This window comes from Cupressus sempervirens, chromosome 9, assembly GCF_028749045.1.
Source record: "Cupressus sempervirens isolate cs-2001-9-10 chromosome 9, ASM2874904v1, whole genome shotgun sequence".
Classification (NCBI taxonomy): Eukaryota; Viridiplantae; Streptophyta; class Pinopsida; order Cupressales; family Cupressaceae; genus Cupressus; species Cupressus sempervirens.
Window position 1 is genome coordinate 716,917,747 of NC_143126.1, and position 22,854 is coordinate 716,940,600.

General features: G+C 37.1%; 1 protein-coding gene across 1 annotated transcript; it reads right to left on the bottom strand.

Annotated features, from left to right (window-relative positions):
* Positions 1–21,398: 21,398 nt before the first annotated feature.
* LOC149540729 (histone H2A-like) lies at positions 21,399–22,372 on the bottom strand. Its single transcript, XM_089801818.1, has one exon. The coding sequence runs from the start codon at positions 22,176–22,178 to the stop codon at positions 21,759–21,761; it is 420 nt and encodes a 139-aa protein (XP_089657944.1). The 5' UTR covers positions 22,179–22,372; the 3' UTR covers positions 21,399–21,758.
* Positions 22,373–22,854: the final 482 nt, after the last annotated feature.

The following is a 22,854-nucleotide window of genomic DNA, read 5'->3' on the forward strand; positions in this document are numbered from 1 at the left end:
TAAGCCTCATGACTAGTGCCACCTTCCTAAAGATTCCTCAATTCTTGTGTAGAGATTATTTGATTTTTCCTTTCTTATTGTGAGAGATAATGGTGAATGGAGGGTGACATATAAATGGGATACAAACCTTGGTATTGACCCTTTTTTATTGGTTTATTCCCACCTGGTATCTGATTAAGTGGATGGTCATTGCTATTGTCTCGCAATATTCTCCTCTCTCTTGCCAATTTGTTGGACTTTCTAACTTTAACGTTATTTTACAAGTATATTCTTTTAAGGTCTTTAGCTCCTGACCAAAGGAACCTCTTTTGAATTCTTTCAATAGCCTCCGCATATTTCTCCAAGATTTAAAATAAATTTAAGGCAGATTTTTCAAGGTGGTAGGAGATTTTACAGGAAATACCTAATTGGTCAGGTGCTTAATAGGGAACAGCAAGCTATTTTTGGACCCTTCCTCCTTTAGCTTGGTACAAAGAAAAATTTGATGGGGCAACTAAGGGTAATCCTAGGCTAGTTGGGTGCAGGAGAATGATCAAAAATAATTTGGGTCATGGTTTGGCTAGAGTGGCACTCCCTTTGGGTGTTCAGACTAACCATGTGGCCGAAGCCATGGATGCCCTCCAGACTACTAAGTTGGCAAAAGAGAGAGGTGTTTCCAAACTTTGGCTAGAGGGAGATTCACTGAACATTGTCAATTTTCTAAAAGGCCTCTCTACTCCCTCTTGGTCCATAGATAACATTATCAAGGAAAATATAAATCTCCTTACTATCTTTGATGAGTTTTTTGTCAGTCATATAAATGGGGAAGCCAATGGGGCTGCAAATGCTATGGCCAACATGGCAATTACATGTCAGAATCTGAGAACTTGGGATGAAAATTTGCCTGATGTCATCATTTCAAGGATTAATCATGATGTGATGTTAGGCAGAGAAGGTTTCATTGTTGAAGATAGTGATGGATGCTAAGGAGGGTTTTTTTTTTTTAATTACGAAGAGTGGGATGATTGGCGGTGGTATTTTCAATTATGTCATAGTTAATTCACATGCTTTATGGGTCTCTTTGGTTGTCATTTTAGCTATTCTCTTATTTCTAAGAAGGTTGTCTGTTAGCTCTATGAGGAAAGTTTCGAAGAGAATGGTGGGTCAGAGGAGGAAAAGGGAACCTAAAAACTATGAAAAATGGAGAAAGAGGGAGCGAATATGGGAAGTGTTGGATAAAGGGGGCATAGCTACCATTATGGAAAAACTTTATGGAGGTAACTCATAGGTTACCCAATTATTTTTGGGAAATTGGAATGAAGGTTGTTTGACCATGAATGCAAGGGAGATTTCCATCATCGAGGAGTATATTTCCAAAATTACTAGCATCCTGATTGCAAGGAAGAAATTCTAAAAGGACAGGAAGATCTCTAACTCTATTGTCGACATCTTTTTGAAGAAGCTCAAAGAGAGGAAGAAGCTTGTCAAGAAAAAGGTATCTCATACTACTAGTCCAATTGCTTAAAGAAATTATGGAGGTTTATTCTTAGGTATATTGTATAATATATCACCTTGGATGGTAGATTTTCTAGGGTATACTTGTACCATTTTGTCTTTCTAAATCATTTTAGACACAATGTGAAGATCTCTATTCCTTTTTATCTTTACTCTTCTCTAAACAATATCATCAATGGTGTTAGAGACCACGATATTACCAACCCCCCACTTCATGATGATCATATGCTTCTAATTTATGAGGATATCAAAGCTAATTATATGGGGAAGATCATTGAAAGTAAGGAGGTTGAGGTTGAAGTGAATGATTATAAGGAAGAGGATGATTATACAGAGATGGAGGACAATAATGGCCTTCACTCTGATGAGGATTTGGAGCCCATTAAGATCAAAAGGAAAAAATCCAAGGGGAAATATCACAGACCCCATCTACAAATTGGGGTTTCCAAAGCTTCACTACATAAATATAGCTATAGGAACCTTGGTGACTTAGAGGATGAGTACAATGAAAGTTATGAGTGTTAGAATCTGATAAGATTAATAACCCAGAAAACTAGTGCAAAGAGTAAATATCTAAACTATGAATGCAAATGATACAAAATCAAAATAGCATCATAGAGTTAGTCTCCAAGAGAGTAATGCAAATGCTGGAAGCAAAATAGCATTAAGAGGATGCAAAAACAAGAGATGCAGATACAAGATAGGTAGCATGCTTATATAGGCTAGGAAGAGGGAGGAGGTGGCAACAACAACCAATGAGGAGCAACCATCTATCGGACTAAAGATAGCAAAGTATCTTTCCAAGATAGCTAATGGATGCTCACATGTAGGAAGGTGACACCTCACAACCATTCACCTAATAAGACATGCTTTATTAACCTAAGCGAGATTATTAAAAGTGTAGGAAAAAACTAGTAAAATAAGAAAAATAAAAAACTACACTAACACCCCCCCATAAGTGAAGCTTAGGTGGATGCTAACCTAGCAAAGCTATGAGAGCAGGAAAATGGGTCCCGGCAACAAGCCCTGATCAGGTACCCAATACAAGAAAAAGAACTAGATGAAGGAAACTAAGCCTCCAATCTAGGAAATGTCCCAAAGAGAGGAACAAAAAAGAGCATGAAGCATCTCCGAAGCATGAAGCTACAAACATTGTCAGAAGAAACTGTTGGAACCCCCACTGAAATAGTGCATGACCAGGTAGAGAAGACAAAGTCTAAAGAGCTGATCAATCGAAGAGGTGACCTCCAAAGGTAGGAATGAATGAGTGTCTATATAGTAGATGAACCATCTCACCGAAATGCATAGGTTCCTAGCCACTGCATCCGCCTAGTACATAGGAACAAAAATTGAATACGTAGATCACTCAACTGAACCAAAGAAGCAATAGAGCCAACAGGTGAACCCCCCCATAATGCTGAACAGGGAGAGGGGTGACAGGAACACTGAAATGCAATGCCAAAAACATCTGCAAGAAGAAGAATCAGGAACACCAACAGTGCAATAGAAGTACAATCACAAGATAAAGGGTGGTGTTACCGACACACTGCATGGGCTAATGTCGTGGAAGAAAAATTCACTTGACAAAGGTGGATGAGCACAAAATGGCAAAAGATCATGACCCCCCATGGCACTTTATAACTGAGTGCGAGTACAAACAAACACAAGGTGTACAAGATCCCAAATATGCAAAAGCAGGCACTTTATCTCAGTGCGTTTACAGAAAAAGGAATGCAACAGAATAGAAGCATACAATGCTCAAAATTCAGAAAGAAGAGTGAGCCAAAAGAACAGAAGAAGAGATTCCAGGAGTTTTAGAATCCAAGTAATCTGCCAGAGTGCAAAAGTGCAAAACTCGAAGGAGAAAGAACCTAGAGAAAAATCTAGATAAAAGACCTCTGCAACTGAATAACTCATAGAACCAGCTTTCCAACGATATCTGGTGAGCCCATAAAACAGTCCGAATGAGCGAGATATGGCTCCCGGAAGGCAAAATAGAACATCTAGCTTTGACTGCCAAAATAGGCAACCATACTCTAGCAAGAATCAAAAAAACCTGTACCATCATCTTCGTCTCAGAACCAGCTTTTCGACGCATTTTTTGGATCGAAAAAATACGTTTGTATGCTCAAGTTACGGAAGAAAAACTGACAGGGCCTCCTCATGAAGAGCATATGCTAATAGTGAAACTTGGGCACAATAATCAAGGAAAAAAATAGCACCACTGCGATCTACTTGAAAAATCATGCACTTTCAAAAAAAGAATCGCCTCGATACAAGGTCGTATGAGAAAGTTATGATCCTCCGAAGTTTCCAAAATGAGAACTGTGCACAATCACGACTAAGAATCTGCAATTTCTGAAGAATTCATGCATGAAAATCAAAAAACAACTCCACTAGTGGATAGAGCACAAAAAAATAGCCAAGTTCATAATAAGAATCATCAAAATCGGAGTTCGTATGAGCAAGAACGAGACATTTGAAAACTGTGTTCAAATCTGCGACTGCCAATGGAGAGGGGTATGGCTGTAGCTTTGCATGCATGATTTTGCAAAATATACAGCTTGCATGCAAAATCTAAAAGATACCTAGATGGTTTTTTGGGGTTTCGAACAAAACCCAGAAAGCATTTTTCTTGCTAATGTACAAAAGATGTTGTTGTAGTGTAAATCAGACGCCTTTAACAGTAAAAAAAATGGCTCCAAAAATCAAAAAATGACCCCAGCAACCAGAATATGACATAAAAATGCTAGATCAGCTTCCTAAGTCCATCAATGGCATGCTAGAACCTACAATACTGATTGAAAACTCCAAATATGCAAGTTGGTTGTCAGATTTGAGATTGAAACCCCAGAGAAAAACCATTTTTGTCAAAACTTTTTTGATTCTCAGGATCATCCAAAGATGCAAGAGAAGAGCATACTTCATTTTTCAAAAAACTACAATAAAGTTTATTAGCCCCCCCCCCCCCCAAATCTCTCAAATAAGGAAACTAAAATCTACTCTTGCACATAGAAAAGCTCTGATACCATGTTAGAATCTGATAAGATTAATAACCCAGAAAACTAGTGCAAAGAGTAAATATCTAAAATATGAATGCAAATACAAAATCAACATAGCATCATAGAGTTAGTCTCCAAGAGAGTAATGCAAATGCTGGAAGCAAAATAGCATTAAGAGGATGCAAAAACAAGAGATGCAAATAGAAGCTAGGTAGCATGCTTATATAGGCTAGGAAGAGGGAGGAGGTGGCAACAACAACCAATGAGGAGCAACCATCTATCGGACTAAAGATAGCAAAGTATCTTCCCAAGATAGCTAATGGATGCTCACATGTAGGAAGGTGACACCTCACAACCATTCACCTAATAAGACATGCTTTATTAACCTGAGCGAGATTATTAAAAGTGTAGGAAAAAACTAGCAAAATAGGAAAAATAAAAAATTACACTAACAATGAGGATATGCACTCATATATTGAGGAGGTGGAGATTGTAGGGAAGAAGGGGTCTACTAAAAAAAAAAGTAAAACTGACAAGTTCAAGCACCCATCAAAGGCAAGTAGGAGGGATTCTTCCTTTGAGCACGTGGATGAGGAAGGAGAGGAAATGGACACGGACTTGGAATTTGAAATTGTTGATAAGAGGAAGAGCCCCAAACATAAGGAAAAGTGGTCCTCTTATGAGGAGGAAGACACAAATGTGGGGGGTAGGGAGAAAAGCCCCACCAAAGAGATGGGCTTGGAGGATCAGTAGGGAAAGATATCTCCATGAAACCTATGGATGACCCGATGATTGACCAGATGGACACTATCACAGCCTCTTCACAGGGGAGGATTACTAAGAAAAATATGAATATGGAGAATATCCAGTTGGGGATAGCCAGAGAAAAAATTAATTTGCAAATTCATGACGACATATAGGGGAAAATTGGACTTCAGAAGCTCATTGACCTAGCAATGATCATCATGATCAATTTCAACATAGAAGGTAACATGAATGTTTTCAATAATGAAAAAAATAGTATGATAGATTTTTTTAGGTCCATTAAATAGATTTACCATCAGATCACTAGGTTTAATGAAAGAATTCACCAGATGGAAGGTAAGGGTAAGAAGGCTACAAGGGATGAGGAGAGTGATGACTCTAACTAATTTGTGGACCTGGCTTCCTTCAATGGTTTGGAAGCCTAAGTGTTGGAACTTAATTACAAAGTGGAAGACATTATATCTACTCTGAGGGAAATAGATAATCAAATTTATCAAGTTCTGAAGGCGCCTAATGAGAACCTGAAAGCTCTCATCAGCAGGCTGGAGGGTTCTAGAGTGGATAAGGCCATTACTATACCATAGGAAGGTGGTGATGGTGCAGAGATCACTGAAGGACCAAGTAAAAGGACCAAAGCCAGTAAGAAGAAGAAAGCCTTCGCGGGTAACAATGAAACTAATGAGATCAAAGAGGTTGCTAGGAAAATACACTTGATGGAAAAGGAGGTTGCTAACCTCCTTTTGAAAATGGGTTAATGTTTTGTTTCTTTGGTTGTCCCTTTGTCTATGCCCTTTTTTTGTACATTTGTTGTTCGTTGTCCTTTTGTTGGTTTGGGCTTTTAACATTTATCTTTCTATCTTTTGTACAGGGTTTGAGGGCTCCATCAAAACCTATTTTCTGTATCAAAAATATTTTAAGAATATAAAGTGAATTATATACCTAAAATTACTTATGTGCTCCTTGTGGGGCCCATTTACCGCTGCACCAAAAGCCATGACTGTTAGTGAACATGGAACACCACATAATTAACCACCTGTGGGCAGGGGAGCGTGTTGCATCACCCAACAATCTCCCCCTCGACGCGCATACCAGGTGCTTATGCGGGTCGGGAAGGCACCGGAGAGATTTGAACCCATGATCAGGCCAAAACCAGGCTCTGATACCAATTGTAGGGCCCATTTGTCGTTGCACCAATAGCCATGACTGTTAGTGAACATGGAACACCACATAATTAACCACCTATGGGCAGGGGAGTGCATTGCATCACCCAACACTCCTTTTAATTATAATTAATTTTAAATAGTCTTTTTATTATAGAATTATATTTTTAGTTATAATTGTTAAAAAATAATTGTATAAGTACATCTCGAAGGGCTCTACAACTATATGAATCTTGAAGGTGATGTGTTACCCATTTGCAACCATACACAATGTAGAACCTGTGATTTCTCTACTTTTCTATTTTTGGAATCGTCTTTATTTGCTTGGGAATCTATGAATCTTAGGTGTCCTTTTGTTTTGTCATTATTTTTCTTTCATCCTTGGATTTTTGTTTTCCTCGATTTATTTTATTTAATATTTTTGTTGGGTTAAGTTTGGGTTTTCATGTCTCTGGAGTCAAATCCTCTCGGCTCGTAACGTGGTTTGCCCATGTGTAAGTTGGGCTCGTTGCACAATGATGATAATGTAGATATGGGGATAGAGATTGATAAGGAGGGTTCAAATAGTGATTGCATGATTAAACCTATGATGGATAATGATAATAAGGAAATAAAACCCTCATATAAATTAGTGGTTTCTAATCAATCTAGACTTGAATGTCTATCGTTGACAATTTTTAATGGAGTTTTATGCGGGAACAGGTGTAACTCTCTAGAGGACCCACAATTAATTGAGATCAATTGGATGGGAGAGGAAAAGTCAAGGGTGAAGCTGTCAAAAATTATCGAGAGGGTAAATATGTTCTTCGTGACTTTAAAACTTTCTCTTTCTCCTAATGAGGGCATGGCTAAAGCTATGCATCTAAAAGATGTTATTTTCTTTGTGTTTAGATAAGGAATGTCTTCGTTTGCACAAATTCTTTGATGTTTAAATTTCTAATAAATGGGGAAGAAAATTAGAGATTCAAGTAAGTTTTTTACAGAATGATACAAAAAAGAGTATTTGTGGTCTTTGTTAAGTCTCAAGAAATGCAAGAAAGGGTATTAAGAAGAATTATTGGAATGTCGATTGGTCACTATTTAGGACTTTTTAGTGGTCAATCAAAGGTAATGTTGAACAAGTTATTGCTTGTTCCTCCCTGCATTGGATTGAAATGGAAAACTTGTAGCTTGAGTTTTGGCCGTTTATTTCTCAAATTGTGAAACCTCTTGGTTTGGTTTTTTAGATTGAGGATTCCAAATTCACATTACCTCATTTAAATGCTATAATTTTTCTTTCCCTAGCACTCAACATAGAATTCTTAGATATCATTTCACTGGAATTAGAGAAATAAAAATTTGCATGGGAAGTATCCCTATTAGGAAATCTAGGATCGTGTTTTCATTGTAAAAAGAATGGAGACACTAAAAAAGAGTGTTCGAATCTTAGAAATTTGTACGACCTTATATTTGACATTAATATTAACCCTAGTTTGAAGGAAGGTGTAAAGTTAGGCCTGACTAAGAAGAATGGAGTTAAAGCAAATATTTATTCTAGGGTTGTTAAAAAGGGTAGTGATAAGGGTACCCATAACAATCCTCATAATGAACTCATGGCTTAAAATGATGCAATAAAGAAAACTATTGATAGTAGTAAATATGTTAGCCTAAATAATCCTCCATTTGAAGATAAATTTGAAGTGATGTCAGCCTCAGGTAATGGTATCACCTATGCTCCAACCGGTTGTCAACCAAATACCAAGTTAGAAGATATTAAAGCTAGACTAGTATACAAAGGATTCATAGCAAGAAGGTATAGACTATGAAGAGGCATTTGCACTTGTTTCCAAAATTGAACTAGTGAGAATGTTATTGGCTTATGTAGCAAACAAGAAGTTCAAAGTATATCAAATGGATGTAAAATCAACATTTTTGAATGGAGAACTTGAAGAAGTCTACATTGAGCAGCCTGAAAGATTTCCTTTGACTGGAGAAGGAGATATGGTATGTAAATTTAAGAAAGCATTGTATGGATTAAAGCAAGCACCTAGAGCTAAGTAAATGAGGTTGGATAAGTATTTGGAAAAATTGGAATTTGCTAAAGGTAGTACATATAGTAATTTGTATTTGAAAGAAATTGAGAATGATTTGTTGATTATTGTGATATTTTTGAATGATATAATCTTTGGAGGTGATGATGAAGCTAGTGATAAATTTGATGATGAAATGAAGAAGGAATTTGAGGTGAGTGTGATTGGTGAGATGAATTATTTCTTGGATTTGTAGATTGTGCATAATAGTGAAGGTATTTTCATTTCTTAGACTAAGTATTTGAAATATTTATTGAAGTGGTTTGATTTGGAAAGTTGTAAGCATGTTGATACACCTATGATAATTGGTCACAAATTATCTTGCAAAGATGAGACACCTACTGTTGAGCAGAAGAAGTACATATCCGTGATTGGATCTTTGCAATATTTAACTCATACAAGATTAGATATAGAAAATGGAGTTGGAATTATTGCAAGCTAACAAGTTGATCCTAAGGAATCGCATTATGTAGTTGTAAAGAGGATTTTCATATATTTTAAGGGTATACCTGATTTTGGGTTGTGGTATGATAGATCAAACGACTTTACTCTATGTGCTTATATTGATATGGATTGGGCATGCAATATGGATGATAGAAATAGTACAAGTGATGGAGCATTTTTCCTTGGATGAAGATTGGTTTCGTGGCTAAGCAAGAAACAAGATTGTATATCACAAAGTACAACAGAAGCAGAGTATGTAGCAGCAGCAAATAATTGCAATCAAATCATGTGGATGAAATAGATGCTAAAGGATGTTGGGATAGAGTTTTCCAGAACCTGTTATCATACATTGTGATAACACAAGTACAATACCATGTGTTACATTCTAAGACAAAGCACATATCAATTAGGTGTCATGTTTTGAAAGAGAAAGTTACAAAGAAAGAGATCAAATTGGAATATGTTAATACAAAAAAGAATATTGCATATATATTTACAAAGCTTGTGCCTAAGGATACATTTGACTACTTGCGAGGTATGCTTGGGGTTATGCCCCTACCTACTTCAGAATAGATGATGTAGAGATTGCATCAATCCAATGGTACAGAGCACTATTGTTTGTCCGCAATGAATGTTGATGCTTCCTTTATAGGGGAGTATACATATTTGAGCTAAGTCATAAAGGATTCTTGGTAGCTGGTATTGAACAGTGTCTTTTGATACTTGAGTAGGAAAAGGACTTTGAGCAGCAAATCGACATAATGATGCCTTTGTCATTGATGTCAATGGAGAAGAAGTAAGTGCAAGAAAAATATCTCCTGTGAATGGGGAGAGAAGTATATCATGTGAATCGGGGAGAAATATGAAGCAAAGATTGATGTTAATAAGGGAGAGAGATATGTCAATGGGAGAGCAACAGCAACAGCTAATGAAAAGTTGTTCACAAGAGTTTCATATTTAATTGATGAAGAGGATTTGAAAAGATGAGAGCAACAGCAATAATAAAGCAGTATGTTTAGTATTCTTGGAACTTAGATGTTTTTCATCTATGTTGCCATCAATGCTAAAGGGGGAGATTGTTAGCATTAATGCTAATGATATTCCTATGGGGGAGTATCCTAGCATAGAGCATTGAAGGGATTGACAACAGGATTGTGTGTTTCATATATGACTATGTTTGTCATGGATATCAACATACTGAGAAGATTGGTAGAGTAGAAGACAAAGATCAAGGTCATATAAATCGAGTTGGGGATATGTTCTATAGTGTCTTGATTTAGTGGTCAAGTGCACGTGCCAAAAGTCAAAGACTGGTAGCAGCTATTTGTAATTTACAAAAGACAATTTTCAGACAGAGTTCCTAAGAAGTGGTTTATGGTAAATGGATTATATCTCCTAACAGGGATAGAATTTGGTTAAGCACAGTTAGATAGAGATAAAAGACAACCTGATGATGATGTTATCTAGTGTGTGAAGTCTGAGGTCGCACATATGAAAAATTGTGAAGACTATGAGCCGATAGTATTATGTAATTATGAAAAGATGTAATGTAGCATGTTATTCTAATGAGGCCCTATTGTAATTGTAATTGGAAAAGCCTCAAGGCCAACTCGATAAATTATTTGAGGACATAGTATAAAGGAAATTCATTTTCCTTGTGATGAGGTATGCAAGTAATTGTGAATGTGATAAGTGAAGTGTATTGGTACATGTGTGTAAGCGATCAAAGAGATTATTGTGTTGCGAGTTTGTGGATCTGGTATTGAGATCTGAAAAGTATTTGGTGCAGAAGAGGTGCGGTAAGACGACAGAACAAGAGTTTGAGTTGCTAAGATCAATTATATTTCTATTATTTTGGAAGGAATAATATAGAGGCTAGTTGGATAGTGAGTTCGGTGGTCTTGCCTCTAAATTTGTTTGGACAATGGATCCATCTATCTTCTACAACTCCTAACATGGTTGGAATCTCCTCACATGAGTTCAAAGTCTCCTAACAAGGATTGATATGTGTTGAATGTATTTCATTAGTTCCTAACAAAGTCCATCCTCTTACAAGGAACTTATATATTAGTACATCATTTTGTGGGTACCATCCCCATGGGGTTTTCCCTCTAATCAAGAGTTACCCGAGGTAGCATATATGATGTTATTATGTATGTGTATCTTCTTATTGTTGTTGTTTATATTGATCACATGTTTGAAGTTTAATAAGGTTGATAAAAATTATATTGATTCAGGCCCACTCTCAGTTATATTGGTGGACTTTACTTTCTAACAAAAGCTGCTCTACTAAAAATTGGTACAAATATGGTATTTCTCTAGTTAATTATATGATGGCTAACAATCGACTGGGTATTGGGATGAAGTTTAGAGTAAACATCATATTCCTAGTACTCCAAAAAAGATTATATTATTGCTAAAGTTGTGGATAACTTTTTCCTCAGACATACTATGATACTACCCAATTCTTACAATGGGCTAAATGGAAAGATGGCATTGAACTCAATAAGGTTTCTACTCAGCAAAATTATAATATGCTAAAGGAGGATTGTTCTACTTTTGATAGAGTGAACCATGGTTGGGGTTGGGTTAGTCAATCTCTAGGTGGTAGTTTATCTTTGACTTCTTCTAGCACTCTCCTTGTGAACCAAAAAAATCATGTTTCAAATGGCACCTGTTGCTAAGGAAACTTCTTGTAGGGAACACTCTACCTCATGGTTTAGGTGGTCCCATTATGTTTGGTGCTTGTTTTGTTCTTGAACTTTTTGGGCATTTTTTTTTAATGTAGTTATGCTCATGGTGTTTGGTCCATTTTCTTTGGGTCGCCCTTTGTTTGCAATAATAGACGTGGCCTATCATGGAGTTAAATTTTAGCTATTCTTGTGGAATCTTTTGATTTAAAAGCTTACACTTTTTGGTACATTCTAAAATGTGATATTGTATGGCTCCTATGGAAGGATAGAAATAGAGAGATATTTCAAAAGAGGAGGCAACTTATTGAGTTTGGATGTAAACTCATAAATTTTCAAATCATGTCACAAGTGGTTGTTGCTCTTGAGATTTTCAAAGATAAATTTATGATGTTAAAGTGTGAAGGCCAAATCTTGATACACAAGGATGACAATTTCATGCCAATACTTCATTATCCACAAAGACATGCTTAATCAAAGGGAATTTTATAATTTGAACTAGTTCATCAAAAGCTTAAGCATTGAAGACAGGCTTACTGACATCAACAAGTTGTCTCAAGTACAACTAGTGCATGGACCTAAAGCCAATGATGGAAGACAATCATCTCTTAGTTGATTGCAAGGATACCTCTCTCAAGAAAATTTTGTTACAGTTTTGTAGTAACAAATATATATGATTGTAGGGTACTTCATTATGATATAGCTATACAAAATAGGTCGATGATAATTGCTACCTTATAGTTACTTTGAGCTTCATTTCTATTTTATGATACTAAATCAATGATGTAACCCAAATATTCAACTATGTTAATACATAGAATATTTGTATTCTTTGATTATAATTATTAAAACAAATATCACTTATAAACTATAAATAAATTATTTTATAAAATGTAATAATAATCTTTGTTTTATTTTATTAATATATTTTATCATCACAAACAATAAATCATATTACTATTTCTTACTTATATTATATAATAATTATAATTCTAGTATTATAGATATTTCACAAAAATTAATAATATAAATTAAAAATTTGATCACATTGTTCAATTTTAGATTATGGTTTACATGGTTGAATAAGTGACAAAATTCTACACTAACTAAGCCTAAAATACTCATTTTACACAATTGTATGAATGTGAAGTGGGTCCTAAAAACTTGTCTTCTGAGTATTTAGATTATGGCTTACATGGTTGAATAAGTGACAAAATTCTACACTACCTAAGCCAAAAATACTCATTTTTACACAAGTATAAATGTGAAGTGGGTCCTAAAAAACTTGTCTTCACAATTGCAATAAAGATAATATTCCCATTAAATTAGTCTAATTGTTTTAGCCAATGACAAAAGTGAAAATTAATTTTACTTATTTTTAAACATAAGAAATATGCATTTATATTATATAATATGATAATTTTATAAAGATATTTGAAAACAATTGGTTTCAATTGGAGAAAACCAAAAAAAAAAATCACTACTTAAAAAAATGATTCTTTTTTATTAAGAAAAACAAGTTTTGAAAGGTGTCTGGAACCCTTTACACATCAAAATATATTCATTGGAGCCTGGTGAAACAGGGCACCAACCAAAATAAGTTGACCAAGGTGACCTCACATATAACACAGTACACTTTTACCACCAAATGAGACTCAATAAAACCATTTAAGACCCTTCAATCCCAAAAGAGTGAGATATAAGAAGTCGATCAAAGGACTATTGGAAACGTTTGTATTTTTTCCCTTTAACCTTTGTCCAACCTTCCTCCACTAGAGAAGCCTCCTCCCAAACCAAAGCATCAACATCTAACCCAACCGGAGAAACATGCAAAACCTCACCGAATAAATTGCCCACAGGAACCCAACCTGCAAAGGGAGGGGAAATTGCAACAGCCACATCCAACAACTGATCAATAGCCAAGTTACACGGGGCAGGGCAACCGGCACCATTAGCAACCAAAAACATAGGAGAATCCATAGGAGCAGAGTCTTTAAGGATAGAGTAATGCTAAACCAAAGCCCCAGACCACCAAGAAGGTATTTTCTCTTATTTCCTAAATTCCACAGGACAGCGTGCAACAATATGTCCAGTCTCGGAGCAAACCCTACAACGGAAAAGAACTCCTTCACAGTCTAGAGTCTGAACCCATAAACCATTAGGGACCTCAAGTTTGATCTTCTTAGGGAGGCCCTTCAAAGAATCAACCACCACAAGGATGCAAGCGTAAGTTGTGAAGTTTGCTGAAAGTGCAAACTGGAAAAGAATAGAACAAGCAAAAGAAAAGAGAAACGCAAACACACGATTTATCGTGGTTCACCACAAATTGTGGCTACGTCCACACTGTAGGGAAGATCTCTATTAATGTAAATAATTGAACTTTACATCATAGCTATTGCTTCAGCTCTTCGAATATCATTAATAATGAACAACCTCCAAACATATTTATAAAGTCTCAAAGAAAGTGAAGAGACAAACAATTTGGAGGGAACAATAATAAAATGTGCATAGTAAAAAAGGTGACTGTTGGGTTTCACATATGCACCCAAAAAAACCCCACTTGAAGTCCAACAACAGTAATGTATGAGTCTCCCTTGAATTCCCCTACTGTTATTTCTTTACAATGCCAAGAGAAGTTCGACAGAACTCGAACTTCTCTCGTGGAACAACCTTGGTTAATGCATCAATTGGATTTTCCTTGGTATTAATCTTCAAGACTTGAAGTTTGCCCTCTTCAAGTTTACTTCGAATGAAATGATAGCGAACCTCAATATGCTTGGTCCTGTTGTGAAACATTGCATTTTTAGCTAAGTCAATAGCACTTTTGCTATCACAATGCAAGGCTGAACCTTGTTGAGGACAATCAAAGTCACCAAACAGACGTTGCAACCAAATCAACTATTTTGCTCCTTCAGTGAGAGCAATGTATTCAGCCTCAGTAGTGGAAAGTGAGACCACTTGTTGTAATTTTGATGCCCAACTGATCGTTGCTCCAACAAATGTAAAGACGTAACAAGTAGTAGATCTTCTATTGTCTAAATTTTCGGCCATATCTGAATCCGTATAACCTCTGAGTGAAGTGTCTTTGCCACCAAAACACAATACAAAATCAGAAGTGCCCTTAAGATATCTCAAGATCCACTTTACCACATCCCAATGTTGTTTACCCGGATTGCTCATGAACCTGCTGACAACCCCCGCTGCTTGGGCAATATTCGGACGAGTACAAACCATTGCATACATAAGACTACCGACTGCTGAAGAATAAGGGATGTTCTTCATGTAGTCTTGTTCTTCTTGTGTCTTGGGACACATGGCTAAAGACAATTTGAAATGATCAGCGAGAGGGGTGTTGACTGGTTTGGCATCTGCCATGCCAAATCTTTCTAATACCTTAAGAACATAGTGTTCTTGAGAAAGCTTTATTTCCTTCTTGTGCCTATCACGGATAATGTCCATGCCAAGTATCTGTTTCGCTGCCCCTAAATCTTTCATGGCAAACCTTTCTGACATTTTTGCTTTCAATTCTGAAATCAGCTTCATAGATGAACTGGTGACAAGCATGTCATCAACATAGAGAAGTAAAAGAATAAAGGAACCATCAGGTAACTTCTTGTAATAGACACATGGATCAGATTCACACCGAATGAAATTATGTTCAGTCATAAATCGATCGAACTTGAGGTACCACTGCCTCGGAGCTTGCTTCAGACCATACAAGCTCTTCCTCAATCTGCAATATAAGTTTTTTTTACCACGTTTAATAAATCCTTCGGGTTGAATCATGTAAATTTCTTCATTCAAATCACCATGGAGAAATGTGGTCTTGACATCCAGCTGCTCAAGTTCAAGATCATGAGTAGCAACTAAGCCAAGAATAGGCCGAATTGTAGTCATCTTGACCATGGGAGAAAAATCTCATTGAAGTTTATGCCCTTTTGCTGATCGAAACCTTTGACAACCAGCCTGGCTTTATACCTCTTTTGATTTTTATCTTCATCTTTCAATCGATAAATCCATCGATTTTTAAGAGCTTTTCGATTTGGTGGAAAAGGAACCAAGTCCCAAGTATTGTTTTGCATCAAAGAATCCATCTCTTCCTGCATCGCTGCCTCCCATTTGTGAGAATCCGATGCTTTGCGTGCTTCTTTGAAACTAGTTGGTTCTACTTGGTCTGAAAGCAAGAGTTCTAGCTCTGCTTCTTCAAAGTACAAGAGTTCGTAATCAAAGGATCGAGCAAGAAGCCTTCTCTGTCTTGTGGATTTTCTCAGCCCTTGAATGTTATCATTATGCTCAGAATGCTCCTTTTGTTGATCCTGAGAGTTTGGTGTGTGCAGTTCAAAATCACTGCCCTTAGAAGAGGTTCGATTACATTGATTAATTTTTGTTTGCACAATCCCCATATTTGAATCACTGCTATGTGAGTGACTTTGCTCATTTGTAGATTGAGCCCTTTCTGCATGGTGACCTGTCTAATCCTCAAGATAGGACTGTGCTAACTGCCCTGTCTTGTTAAGCTTAATGTCGTGTGGATGAACGGCATACTGAATACACCTTTTTGCTATTGAGGTTGACGTCCCGAGTTCATGGATGAGCTGTTGACATGTGGGTGGATGTGGATCATGCTGATGGAGGTGACTAGGCTCGATGTGAGAGATTTGATGTGAGTCAGAACGCACTTCATCTATGTGCGAAGGAGACTGATGAACCTGCAGTTGAGAGTATTCAAGTTGTCGAGGTGGATTGTCCCTGTCATTGATGTCCTCCCTGTGAATTTGATTACGTCGAGTGTCCTCAACCGTGGGTAGACTCTGCATAATTCTTAGACCATGTTGTCAGCCAAAGTCATTTAGTTGTCCTCTTGCATGGCCAATCTGTCAGTTTGCTTCACACCAATCAACGCCAGTGTAGGCCAGTCCATGCAAGTCTGGTCTTTCACCGTGTATTGTAGGAGAAGCATGCGTATTGTCCATGGCTCTGTCTGCATCCAAGGTGCGATGAAAGTGGCCGACTGTATGTGTTGATGGTCCAACATTTGAAGTTCTTTTCCCAACATTTACTCCATGCTTGGGGTTGAGGCAAGGCCACGGGTGAGGCTCTTGTGTGGAGTCCACCTCACCCGTGAGTGAGTGCTCTGTTTTATCATGTCTGTGATTAAGTGCATCGGCAAGGAGAGTAACTTCATCAGCATAATTGTCATTTTCTCTGTACTCAAACAAAGGATTATCATCTTTGTTATGATTTGAAACTGGAGTTTCAAAACTGTGACTACTCTGTTCACCAGTAGTGTTAGAGTTACTCCACATGCTAGTAGAAGAAGAGGATAAAGGGGCAGGAGCTAAGACTGAATTGGGAGATAAACTACTTGAAGAAACATTGTTTTGATCTTTGTCAACATTGGAGTTATTATCAAAAATAGAGAAAGGGGCATATTCACATACCGTATTTTCCTCTTTGTGTAATGCTGGAAATACCTTGTCATTGAAGACATCTCTACTTCTGATGATTTTGTTCCCAACTGGATCCCATATTCTGAAACTGAACTAGTCTTCCCCATAGCCCACAAAAATATATTTTTGTGATTTTGGATCAAGCTTTTGTCTTTTCTCCTTTAGAACATGTACATAAGCTTTGCATCCAAACACCTGGATGTGTGACTATGAGATTTTCTTTCCCAGCAACTCTTCCTTAGGTATGCCAAAGTCCAACTGAGAAGAGGGACTTTGGTTGACTAAATATACTGCTATATTGCATGCCTCTGCCCAAAACTCCTTGCCTAAACCGGCATTAGAGAGCATACAGCGAGATTTCTCAAGGATTGTTCTATTCATCCTCTCCGCTGCTCCATTTTCTTGCGAGGTGAATGGAACAATCTTAATTCTACAAATGCCATTATCCGCACAAAATGAATCAAACTCTTATGAACAAAACTCTCCGCCATTGTCCGTTTGCAAGCACTTTATTTTGTGGCCAAACTGATTCTCCACTAAAGCCTTAAAGATTTCAAACTTGCTAAAAACATCAAATTTCTTATGCAATATGTAAATCCATACCTTTCTTGTGCAATCATCAAGGAAGGTGAAAAAGAAGTTTGCTCCTCCAATAGAGCTTTCCTCGGTGGGTCCGAACACATTAGAATAAACAAGAGCCAAAGGAGTACCTTTCTTTTCATGTCCAATCCTCAAGAAGCTGCCCGCTTCTGTTTTCCATAAAGGCAATGTCCACAAAATTGTAAGTCAACTAATTTCAGCCCTAGTAATTGCTCCCTTTTATGCATAACAGCAAGGCCCTTTTTGCTCATGTGACCGAGCCTTTGATGCCACAATTCTGAATTGTTATCTTCAACTATCATGGCAGCCCCCACTTCACCGATATTTTCTACAATATACAAGCTCCCAGTCTTGTCTCCTTTTGCAACTAACATGGATCATTTTGTGACTTTCCATGAATCAGTTAGAGAAGTGACAAAACCTTGTGCAAATAGTTGACTTATGGAAATCAAATTTCTCTTTAGTTTTGGAACATGACGCACATCTTTTAATAGCCATTTAACACCTCCTTTCAAAGATAATAAAATATCTCATTTTCCTATTATTTCACATGCCTTATTATCACCCAAATATACTTCACCGAACTTACCTTCATGATAATTCGAGAAGTATTCCGTACATGAAGTGGCATAAAATGATGCGCCAGAATCCAAAACCCATGAGGCTGAAGTGGTTTCAGTTGTAGATAAAATCAACACGCTATCATCTTTGTCATAGAGAGTGTTGGCTTGACTTTCCTGCACTCATTCTTGTGCTCTCTTTTAACTTCTACAATCCCTTTTCACGTTACCACTTTTGCCACAAAACCAGCAATCTCCTCCTTTCCTTTCCCTTGACTTCGAGCACCTAGCTGATTTTAATCTTCTATGATGATTGTTCCTTCCTCTATTTTGGCTTCTTCCTCTATTTTTGGTGTTGACCGTCGTCAAAGCTTCACCAGATGAGGATTCCTTGTTGCTTCTCCGCATATCCTCACTAAGTAGAGTTGCCATAACTTCATCATAAACCAACTTGTTTGAGGAGTTGAAGTACTAACTGTTGTAACAACAAGATCCCAGCTGTCCGGTAATGAACACAACAAGATGATAGCTTTAGATTCATCATCTTGTGTCATGCCAATGGAGGTTGCTTGGCATAGCAAGGTGTTCAAATCATTTATATGATTCAACATCGCAGTCCCATCTTTCATTTTCAACTTGTAGAGCTTCTTCATAATAAATATTTTATTTGCAGCTGAGGCCGTTTCGTACATAGTTTGAAGTTTATCCCAAACTTCCTTTGTCGAAGATTCATTGTGAACATTGAATAAAACACTTTGTGATAAAGACAGAAATATTGTTGCCTTTGCTTTATCATCAATTTTAACCCAATATTCCTCCGTCATTGCAGCCAGTTTATTTGCCTTTCCATCAATTGCTACTGCCAAGTCTTGCTTGACTAACAATGAACGCATCTGAACTTTCCACAAATTGAAATTCTGTCCTAAGAATTTCTGCACTCGCAAATATTCCATGACTTCGAATTTTCAAACACCAAAATCAATTCCAGCGTCTACGCCAAGCTCTAATACCAATTGTGAAGTTTGCTGAAAGTGCAAATTGGAAAAAAACAAAACAAGCAAAAGAAAAGAGAAACGCAAACACACGATTTATCGTGGTTCACCACAAATTGTGGCTACATCCACACTGCGAGAAAGATCTCTATTAATGTAAATAATTGAACTTTACATTACAACTATTGCTTCAGCTCTTTAAGTACCATTAACAATGAACAACCTCCAAACATATTTATAAAGTCTCAAAGAAAGTGAAGAGACAAACAATTTGGAGGGAACAATAATAAAATGTGCATAATAAAAAAGGTGACTATTGGGCTTCACATATGAACCAACATAAGTAGTATGCAAAATATCAAAAGATTTTGAATCCACCATTTGGAGGTCACCAACAGCATCTCCCACAACTTCAAGAATTGAATCCAGCCACAAGTGAAGGGGAAAATTCAAGACCCTAACCCAAAGAGGCATATGAGAAAAAGATTTAGATGCAAGGTTGAAACCCTCGTGCTAAGGTTTGGCCCACAAGAGGTAATGATCTTCCCCGTTGAAGCGACTACACAAAATAGCTCTCTTATCATCAGCAATATCAAATTTTACTATGAAAAAACCCCTAGCCACAAGGTAAAGCTGAACAAATTCAAAAATCAATGAGTCTCAATGCTTAGAAATCCGAGCATGATGACCTTGAAGGGAAGGCCAAAAGCCTCATAATCTAAAAATAGCAATCTTCTCAAAGAAGTCCTCAATCTTATGAGCAATTTCTTCAGCTATATCATCCTCCAACTCCAACCAAATAGGCTTTGCTAACCGAGACACGAGTCACAACCTAGGAAAAAACCAAATGATAATGGGTAGGTAATGGGTAAAGCAAAATTGGTAGGTAATGAGTAAAAATAAAACAGCTGTTAATGTTGGCTGTGGCATAGCACTGACTGTAATCACTGTTCAATTCAATTTTCACATGGCTGAGACAATGATCCATCCATTAAGAAATTTTTATGATGCAGACAAGGGTAACACAAAACCCTTTTTTCTCTCAAAAGATAAATCTAAAAATAACATAAATGTTAATAAGTAGAAGATAATTTCCACAGCAAGTCAAATTGTGATGATATTCCTATCCAAATTTAACTGTATGATCTAAAATTAGAAAATAAATTCACCATTACTAACTCAAATTTCCAAACAAAACACTACATAAAAAAATTGAGGTTATATCAATCAAATGCAATCAAATGCAACACTACATCAACTACATCGATTTCTAAAGATTGAGGTTATATCAATCAAATGCAACCCCTAGGCTGATAAACATGAACTCGCAACTAATATGACCTAATCACAGAGCTACCGGTTGTTCTGATTTTGATAGCACGCTTCGATTTCACCTCAAAATCCTTCTCAAATTCCCCCCGAATGCTCAAATAGTTCTACCAAAAACCTTTTCGAAACTCTCACTCCCCGTCATCAATGCACTTAGACCGTCCTCTCTACCCGCTAAATAATCTCCCCATCATCGTCACTAGTCTATCAGCTGCCACTCTCCATTGTTAAACTCTCATATCCTGGTTTATGCCCCAATTTAGCCACAGAAAGCAGGTTGCCACAAGAGCTAGCCGCCAGATAAAACTCTGGCTACCAGATCTTGCTAATGTTTATTTCCATGATTTCAAAAACATTTTGGAAAGTTAGATTACGGGGCCGAATGATGTACTTCTTTTGAACACAGTTAGAATACTTCCCAGTGAATTTCAATAATGTGAATTTTTTTTACAGTATCTGTACTTTTAGAATAGCGAAATCATGTAATCAGATTTTATCTGTCCTGAAAATTAACAATATCCACAATGAGACGCAGCAAGGATTGGATATTGCTCTAATGGAATAAAAAAAAATCAGTAAAACAAGCCGAAGACAAAACGGATCAAATCCGCTCACAATTTACCTTTCACCCTTTCAAACTTCGGATCCTCACAAATTTGAAGACATACGAGTTTAACTTTTGCTATTACTGCTTGCACAACCTATCCCCATAAATTGTTTTTAATCACAATCACAGCAAGAATTACAAAAGAAGTTAACAGCAAGATTCTAAATATCCTTCTAATTATATTTAAACAACGATCAAACCAAAAACAGATAAAGCATCGAAATTGAACTGCGGGCTTCCAAATTAGTTTCACATCAAAATATTGCTGTATCAGCCATTTATAACAACACTTCGCCATGAACGCATTGAGCCGCAAAACTGAGGGGAACAATTCCGCCACAAATAATAAACAATTCATTTTCCCAGCTAATCCAGCCATATTCTTCACATGAACAACACCTTCAATTCAAACCCTAGGCAGGGCACTTACTTCGGCAAATCATTGACATTTACTCATATTTATCACTAACAAGGAGGCACAATTTTTTCATATCAACCATCAACAAACTCGGAAGAGAAGAGCGAATCGAAACGAAGATGGTGTTACAAAACACCGATTTATGGAAATCAAAGGCCGAAGAAGCCGAACTCACAGCCTATTTCTTCTTGGGTGATTTGGGCTCCTTGTCCGAAGCGGGCTTCTTAGGCAGAAGCACCTGCTGTATGTTTGGCAGAACTCCGCCATGAGCAATGGTAACGCCGTGCAACAGTTTCCCCAATTCTTCATCATTCCTGACTGCGAGCAGAAGATGCCTGGGAATGATTCTGTTCTTCTTATTATCCCTGGCAGCATTACCAGCCAGCTCTAGAACTTCTGCTGCCAAGTACTCCATGACTGCAGCAATGTAAATGGGAGCTCCAACACCAACTCTCTTGGCATATCTGCCCTTCTTTAGATATCTGGCCAGTCTACCAACAGGAAATTGAAGCCCTGCTTTCACAGATTTAGACACGCTTTTCTTCTTCGCTCCGCCCTTCTTCGCTCCTCTTCCTCCCTTGGCACCTCCAGACTCCATTGTTGCAGACTCACAAAAGCTTCGATACAAATAAATTCAGATGCAGAAATTAATCACTCACTCAGAATACTTACTCTCGATTTGCCGTACCTTATATAAGGGCGCTGTGTTCAGTCCTCTAGGGTTTAATTCATCGTCCGATTCGTTTATTGCGGACGATCAAGATGCATTTGGGCTTGATCCGTGGACAACGGAATTTCACCAATCGCTGTCTTCTTCACATTGAAAATAAATAATAAAAAGTCCCGTTTCCATTTGAGTCTCTTGAAAGAAACGAGTTAAAATACAAAATTATGGAACTCGACCGACTAGATGGGGTTTCTTTGCACGGTAAAGTGAACACGGTGTGAATTAATTAGGTGTCTCACGAGTTGAGACATGAAGATAAACTGACATAATGGGTGTTTTGTGATGTCCTCGCATAGGTTATGAAGTAAAGAATCCTATGCATTAGGGGAAGCGCACCAATATAGTTTATGCTCCTTTTTTTTTAATTCAAAAAGCTATTTTATTTTATTTTTAATGTATTATAAGTATATGTTATTATCAGAATTAACAGTAGTATTGGTTCCATTGAATATTAAACTATGTAAATAATTCAATAGATGATGATTCAAATTGTTTCCAGACCTCCTCCAAATAGTTGGGTGACTCCTTTGAAGTATCATCATTCATT

Excerpts from the sequence above, each read along its gene's own strand:
- LOC149540729 (XM_089801818.1), bottom strand. The coding sequence starts at position 22,178 with ATGGAGTCTGGAGGTGCCAAGGGAGGAAGAGGAGCGAAGAAGGGCGGA.